Source organism: Anneissia japonica, unplaced genomic scaffold (assembly GCF_011630105.1).
Source record: "Anneissia japonica isolate Jap-2015-1 unplaced genomic scaffold, ASM1163010v1 scaffold287736_len1891122_cov214, whole genome shotgun sequence".
Classification (NCBI taxonomy): Eukaryota; Metazoa; Echinodermata; class Crinoidea; order Comatulida; family Comatulidae; genus Anneissia; species Anneissia japonica.
In genome coordinates this window covers 202,272-210,880 of record NW_022756106.1, presented here as the reverse complement: position 1 = coordinate 210,880, position 8,609 = coordinate 202,272, and the positions used below count along the sequence as shown (strand labels likewise).

Sequence of the window (8,609 nt, the reverse complement as noted above, 5' to 3'; positions counted from 1 at the left end):
TAATTCTAAACTGGGCGTCATGAAACGACAAGTCAAAAATACATTTTCCATTCATTTGTGTTACAAAACTTTGAAAACTAAGTCGATAAAATTGAGATATGTAGTCGAAACTTATCGTCATTTTTTAGGATTATCTGCTGTTTCATACCAAAACAAAACTAGACCTGTGCCAGGACTGTAGGCCCTAGTTTATATTGTTATTTTAAGCCATGTAAAATAAAACAATTGGTTAGTATCCTTATGTTATCAATTTTCATGATAGGGAGTGAGTTTTTTTATTTACAAAAATAAAATAAGTATTCCAAGATGTTTTTCTCGTGTGGTATTCCATCATTCTATGAATACATAAGAAAATCGGTATATAGTTTTATGCGCCGCCTATGCGTAAAAAAAATCAGTCCAATAACTTTTACTGTTAACTATCTTCTTAAAAATTCAAATATGTTATTTCAATGGAATAAGTTGATACATTGAGATGCTCATGTTAATGCAAAAACTCTTGAAATAAGTATACTAGTACCTATTCTTTGTTTATGCATTTGGAAGTTGATGTAAGTCAAATGTCTCATGTAACTTGATTGTTTATATCTTTTCTTAATTTCGATCTCATTTGTTTTGTAATGTTCATTTGGTATGGACACGTCTGAAAAGGAATTCAATTGAATTGAATTATCGCCGGTATTAGCGTATGCTAAATACATATTTTCTATACATTTTTGATACAAAACTTCGAAAATTAAGTAGATAAAATTGATATAGGCGAATAGGTAATCGAAACTTACAGTCAGTTTTCTTTTACGAGAATCTGCTTTTTTTTAACCAAAACAAAACGAGTACAGTAATTGAAATTATCACCGATATTAGCGTTCTACATAATGTAATATTAAGGATGTAAGACCTATTCTTTGCCAAAATAAGTAACATTTCTTAATGCGATGATTACAGCATTAATATAGACTCAAACTTATGCGGTCTTTAATCAAGAAATGTTGTAATACAACTGCGATGTTAAGAACAATAATTCTCGGAAAAACAGCCACACATGCGACGACAACAAAACGAATGTGAAGAAAATAAAAATCACAGCAACCACGATTTATAATTGCTATAGCTATAATAAATTATAACAATAGCAATAATAATAATAATAATCATTCAATTATATAAATAATAATAATTATTCATGGTAAAATTGATATCTGATAACACACTACATCTTTACAAATAATTCAGAATTTTTGATATTAATAATAACAACAAAACTGTAAAGCAATAATATACTATTTAAAATAACAATATTAACGGTAATGAATAAAAGTTGCGATTGATATTACAAATCACGATAATAAGTAGATTAGTAATAATAGGCCTAACAGTAAAAAAAAGTCGTTTCTTCTTTCTCAAAAGACACCATTCTCCTTGATCTTAGCATTTAAAATATTTCAAACCATTAATTGACGATAGACTATTATGTGTAAAACTTACAGAAATCACACTGACAGACCCTTCCTTTAACAAGTGTAATATTTTGATAGTGTCGTGGTGACAGGGAGAGCATGCGGTACGAGTGGTTGTGCAAATAGGGCCGGTACCGCTATACAAGTATCTAGACAGCGGCCGTTCCTTGCATGAAATCTTTATGGTTCAAAAGTACATTTAAATATGTGATAAACACCATAAGTATCAATGTTATCATCATACTGAAGATAGATGTTATTTAATCTTTTGATCATTATAGTTAAAATACAAATCAATTTAATATGAAAAGAAGGCGACCTCGACAGCCAGTCGTTCTCCCATAGAACTTAAGTATCTTACCTTGGATCGTCGCCGTTTAGGTCAAACCCTAGGCAATGGACGACCATTATGACATTCATCATAACAGCAAGAATGTAAGCCTAGCGGAGCTAGTGTCCACTCATTTTAGCGGAACATTTTAATTGTTAGGTTTTTATCAAAAATATTTTTGGCTATGAGAGCAACGAATATACCTGTTATATAATTGATATTTAAAAGTAAATCTTAAAGGTAAAACATTAAAATTAAAATATTTTTACATCCGACAGTGCATGTACATTCGCTGGTTTCCGGGTGAACTATCATGGCACTAATGAGGTTGGGGAGTGGATTTTATTCGTTAAAAGAATAATATTCTGATGTTAACTACTGAGCCGAGGATCCTAATGTTATAAGGCAACCATGTAATCACCAAAGTAATGCTCCAGCTCTTCAAAATACCACGCGGGAGTGACACGGGTTGTTTTAATGAAAACTGATGGATACAAACATAACGAAAGTCGCATTCTCCTTACACAAAGATAAACGTCAAATTTGCAAACTCATAATGTTTAAAAATATAGGCGTCTCTCTGTATGCAACTTGATCAATATTAAGTCAATATTCGAAATGCCTATACTTGATATATACATTAAGGATTAAATCATTACGGTATTGATAAGTTCGCTATATATCTTAATTATTATTAACTTATAAATATCAAAACGTGAAAATAGCTTTAATTGCCAAATAACAGACGAATAAATTTCTATATTTTTTCCCTGACTAGACTCTTAAATTGACTGGTAATTAATTTCAGGATTTCCGTAGTAATAAATGTCTGTACAATCAGTGAGAACTGTTGATTGTGTCTCTCGTTTGTGGTTTAATACTGTATATGGGGGATCATTTTAAATAATCAATTCAGTGTTTTACCATTTTTTGTTTATAAATCTACAATTCTTAAAAGAACGTTGTTATTCATTCGTATTCATCATAGGTCTATTATGTTTAATTAAGAAATCAAACGACTGGCGTTCTACCCTAACATAATACAGCTAATCGACGTGTAATTAAGCGTGCTGTTGGTTTTTGAAACTACGGAGACAATACCAACTAAAAGGACATTGTATAGCATAGGGCGGGTTAAAGGCTTCTATTTGATGTGGTTTTTTAAAACACTTGTTAGTTACTAAGTCGCGTAAAAAAACGCGTAAACTTAATACCATCCAACGTTATAATTTGTAACGTCATTATCAATAAGATTGTAGTGTGTTTATGTGTACAATATCTTTTGTAAATATCATCATAATAAAATAGCGCCTTACTTGACAACTGAGGGATATTTAAATTTTTCACTTACTGGAATCTTACTTCAATGCATAAAGTAAAATATCACCCAAATCAAAAATTAACAATACTGCCCGGTCGTTACAACAACTTAAAAAAAACTCCATCCATATGATGATTATGTTTTTCATTTTTTTTTTTTTTTCATTTCGTTGAATGTTTTCCGACTTCGTTATTCATAGCAAAATAGTTTAGTAATATGCTTAGGACTACATGGCAGTAAATTTAGTCGACAATATTTTTGGTGAAATAATGGAAGTTTTTAGGTACAATATGGTATAGTTATTAATTTAATTAGGACTATATTAAAATATATGTTTCAGGTTGTCTGAGGATACGGTAATTTGTCAATTACAAAAATTAAATAAAAGCCGCGGACCACCAATTACCACGGACTATAAATAACCCACTCAATAAAATATGTTAAAAATTAAATATTATCTACATTGTATACAAACATGTTGTGATAATATTAATAGCTTATTGAAACCTTAATTGATATAATATAATAAAATATCGAATAGGCCTACGAGCAAATCAGATAAAGTCATACCTTTAACACATCCAACAACATGTGATCGGCTGATATCCATAGACGGCTCACTCACATAGGCCTCCCTTGTATATACTGTACAGGTATTGCGAATGCGGAGGTCCATTTGCACTAACGGGAAGAAACGAAATCTGGTTCGCGAGATGATCATTCAGAGCACTCGCTGTCCAAATGGCTAGGCCTAGGCCTAACACTAATTAAAAACAAATTCAGGTCTATAATACTGATAATTATATGTATCATTCATGTTTTCAATACAATTTGATTTTTCACCGATGGTTAGTTACAAATGCTGGCAAAAAGAATAATTTCTCGGAATAAACCAGCGAGACCGATTATGAAATAATTATGAACTAAACAATTGAAAATATAATAAAGAAATAATGGGCCCATTAGGCTCTTGAAATGACTCAAACACGTTTTTCTCCTTGGGCAGACCCTGCCGGTCAATCATAATGTGTAATGTTAGGCCTACTCTGTAAACAATTAAAAAAATATTGTGTTGTTGGAATAACAAAATGTAGAATTAAGATTAAAAACTTACCAATGTCGTTGTTAAAATATATTACGTTTATACTTTAATGTTTATGACTTAAGACCAATCCTTGTATTAATGATGATTTTGTCATTTTGCTATAATAATTCTTTAAATATAATGGAAATTCAAATTCAAATTTTACTTCATAATTAATATAATTGTGAAACAGTAAAAAATACAATAATATAACTAACTTTAATATTCTTAAATAATCTCAAGAAATAAAATTCAGTTTGTATTCCATAATTGATACGATTATGAATTTTTTTAAATAATATAAATAATTAATATAATTATTTAATGCTCGGAAGTAAAACTATATGTAGGAACTCCTTGCAAGTTCCATGTTTTCTTCACGCCAGGCGTATTTCTGTAGTCTTCGTTTAATAGGCTTTATAGGCCTACAGTAGAATAGGCACTGTGCCCTACACCAATAGGGTTTGTGCCTAAACATACAAACTGATAATGTAAACGAACTCGGTCCGATCCTCATCACACACATTAGATACAGACTAGCCTAACACACATCATCATACGTTACCATTTCATACAGACATGATATTAGTGTAATGTAATTATTTGTTACAGTATTGTAATATGAATTTAAACGGACTATATAATTAATGAATAAGAAGCCTGGCAGTCTCGGAAAGAAGTTCATTGCGTAAACAAAAGTTAAATAAAATATATTTATGGTTTAATAGTGATGGGAAGTGTTGAGTTCTCTCTCGTCATTCGTATTGTTGTTTGAATTAACGAATAATGTTTAAATATTATGTTGAGCTGCGTACTTGGATCGGATCAATATTTAAACTAGTACTCTGAGATTATATTATACAGTATTGCTGAAGTATATTAATTGTATATATGTAATTAACTATATTTAATAGCTGGGTAAAATAGCTAAGTATATCACCGTTATATAAATAAATTTTATAAGTTACTGTTCAGTGGTGCTGTTTGTTGTGAATATTTATATATAAACTTTATATATACTCAAATTTGCTGGACTTAAAATTGTAACTGTTATTTAGGTAATATCCAACTTCTGACTTCGTCTCCCGGCTCGCCAATCAGATGAAAATTACTATCATTTCTTTGTCGAATTTGATATGTTTGTTGGTGGTTGTAACGTTGTGAATGTTTATCCTATAGTAGTCAGTGACAAATGAAAATAAACGTCGAATAAGCAATCGTATGCCAGTCAATAACTGCATTGCCGATAGCAGTTGAAAATAAAGTTGAGTTTTTCAACAATTATTGACACTCGAATTAACAAATGCAATAAGAGACAGGGCGCGATACTAAACAATTAGACAAGTCGAAAATAAACTACAGTAAACTTTGTATTTTATTATGTCAATCTTCTTCATGGCATTGTAATATGAAGCATATTTTGAATTTAGTTTTGTAAAATCCGATTTATGAAACACTTCAATATAAAGTAATCATGCAATATTTGCCGCAAGGGCTAACGTACGTAAATGCAACGGACTTTCTGATCTAAATTTATTTAAGGTTACAGTAATCGGCAAGTTTAAAATCAATAGTCCTATAGGATGTTATGGCTAGATTATCAAGTTTTTATTTCCACAATATATTTAAATATTTGTGTTTTCAGTACCGACTTGAATTTTCATAACACCAATCAAGATTTGTACAATTAAAATATGAGATTGTGTTTAATCTCTGTTACAAAATGCAGTTTGATACGATAAATTCAGTTTGAAATAAGTAAAGTTTTCTCTAAAAAAATGTACCATATAATAATAACAAATAATAATTATAACAATAAATATAACAATACTAATTGCAAAGACTGCAATAAAAATTATCATCACAATAATACAAATAAAATTAATTCAATAATAATAACAATAATATTAATAATAATGTTTATAGTTATACATCACTTAATTATACAAATATTGCACTTGGATTCAAAGACTGTTATAATACTCTGCAGGCCTATAGCTAATGCCAATGGTGTTATACATTGTCTATTTAAAATGTAAAAATAAAGCGCAATTGTTTTATTGGAAAAATGCCCTTAAAAAGGCCGAGGCGAATACATTGGAAATGAATTAATTCTACAATTCCAATTAAACAATCGCAATGTCATATATTTTGAACTTAGACATTAATGTATAGATACATTATAAATTAGGCTAGAGGCTTATTAAAAGTTCGATTTCTAAGATTTGTGGAAATTAATCAAGAATAAGCATTCGCTAGCAAAGAGTTTGTTTTACTTGCCAGGAATAAGCTGAGGTTGTTGTAGGAAAGAACTCGGTAGAAGCACGGGTGAAGTTACGCCCCTTAGGCTTGCGTACGGATCATAGAAACCGGCCGACACAGGTGCATGCGACACGCACTGACAAGGCGATGTACAGGTTTCGCTGTTAGATAGCCCCCTGGCGTATAGCGGGCTGCAAGCTAGCTCTCGGTGAGATGGTGGAATTATGGTAGGTTGTGATGGGCAAGAAAGATCAGATCGAAGGATTCTATCTACAGAAAATCCGTTAACCGTAACAGGAACAGGCCTGACAAATGCAGGATTTGATGAAAGGATCGATTCGTAATAAGCAGACGCCACACTAGCTGGCATTGTCGGGTGATGAATACCTTGGGATGGGTTCTCTGATCTAGGGTCTATTGTTCTATACATTGTGGTTGCAGGATGGCTGGGTAACGGGAAGACGGGTGAAGTTTGCCAGTATCCAAATGGGTGATAAGGTTTATCGTTCTGAAAATGAGGATAACCGGCTGGTGCAAGGCGTCCTGTGCGTTTGAAATGAGCTAAACGATTTCTGGAAGCACTGGTGGAGCGTCTTCTTAGTTTTCCAGTGGTACCTCCTATGAATACGTCGTCACTTGATGGATCTAGCATCCAGTAGTTACCTTTACCGGGATCATCATAATGACGGGGTACCTTCACGAAGCACTTGTTCAGGCTGAGATTATGACGAATAGAGTTCTGCCAGCCTTGTTTATTCTCTCTATAGTATGGAAAGTTTTTCATTATGAATTCGTAGATTCCATTTAATGTTAGTCTTTTTTCTGGACTTTGCCTGATAGCCATCATGATCAAAGCGTTATAGCTGAATGGCGGTTTCTCTCCAAATTTGTTTTTGGGAACAACGTTAGCTTGCTTCCCAGAATTGTCTTTATCTGAATTATTGTTATCATCCTTATTGTCTGATTCTCCTTCCGAGTCAAGTTTTTTCATCTGTTCTTCCTCCTTGTTTTCAGATACATCACACGCCTTATTAATCGTCTCTACCTCGCTCATGGGCGACTCAGTATATCGGCTCACAGACGGGGAGACAGGAGACGGTATATTTCGTCTAATAACAGGCTCATTGTGACCCAGCATCCTTTCTATTGAAAATGGATGCTTTGGTGGAGATTGATCGATAGTAACTCTCTCGCTCTCCATCGTCGGTTTTTCTTCTTTAAACAACATAAAGAAAGAAGGTTGTCGAACGTTGATATCGTCTGCAACTCGTGTTAGTTACGTCGGCACTCAAGAATTTCTAAAGTATGTTTGACACGTTTTGATTAGTGACCAATATTTGTACTACTGCAATGTGACAACTTTCAGAAAGTCATTCCCACGTCACGGTAATCGTTCCGCCCAGAACCCACTAACCGTCCAATCAGCGTCGAGCTTCAGATACTAATACTCCTCTCACCGCAAGTTGCCGTTTCAATGACATTGACGCAACAAGCATTTTAGAACTTCTGTTTAGGAGCAGTTGTAATTGGAGGCTTACAATCACAACAATGTAAGCTTTTGATGTTAATTCGTTGTGTTGGGTAATCCCTTTTCGATACACATGGTTTAAACAACTCAGTTGACTGTGATTACCCCCTCTTCATTTACTAAACAACCCTGATCCGTCCAACCTCAGCCTCGGATTTAGTTAAAAAGTGAATATATACGTAAAGCAATGGATTTGACTGTTGTCTGTAAGCTTCTTAATTATGACAACAATATAACATTTGCCTACCGTATTAAATGTCATCATAATAGGCAACATTTTCTCGTTAAAAAATATGGTGGTTAAACGAAGGAAATCGTTACAACATTAACGAAGACGACAATTATACTTAAGCCTATATATTATGTTTAGTTGTTTGAGCACTGTTTCTCATTATCCAATTTGCAGGTGCAAAGGCGTACTTCATACTGTGATGTGATGTTGTGTGGCATTGTTACAGGCATACGAGAAGTCTAATTAGCTTCAATCTCATGCTCTTCTAATCATCTCCCCCTTCAGGACGTCTTCAATCGGATTCTATGTTCAATCATCTTTTAAAGACATCTTCTTTATAATCCTCCTTTACGAAATAATTATGAGTGTTTTTAACGTTAAGACGATAATTCTC

General features: G+C 32.8%; 1 protein-coding gene across 1 annotated transcript; it reads right to left on the bottom strand.

The window, feature by feature from the left end:
• Window positions 1-5,550: 5,550 nt before the first annotated feature.
• On the bottom strand, window positions 5,551-7,802 carry LOC117123959 (fork head domain transcription factor slp1-like). Its single transcript, XM_033270059.1, has one exon. It carries the CDS (start codon window positions 7,681-7,683, stop codon window positions 6,466-6,468), a length of 1,218 nt encoding a protein of 405 aa, XP_033125950.1. The 5' UTR covers window positions 7,684-7,802; the 3' UTR covers window positions 5,551-6,465.
• Window positions 7,803-8,609: the final 807 nt, after the last annotated feature.

Coding starts and splice junctions, on each gene's coding strand:
- LOC117123959 (XM_033270059.1), bottom strand. CDS start 7,683: ATGTTGTTTAAAGAAGAAAAACCGACGATGGAGAGCGAGAGAGTTACT.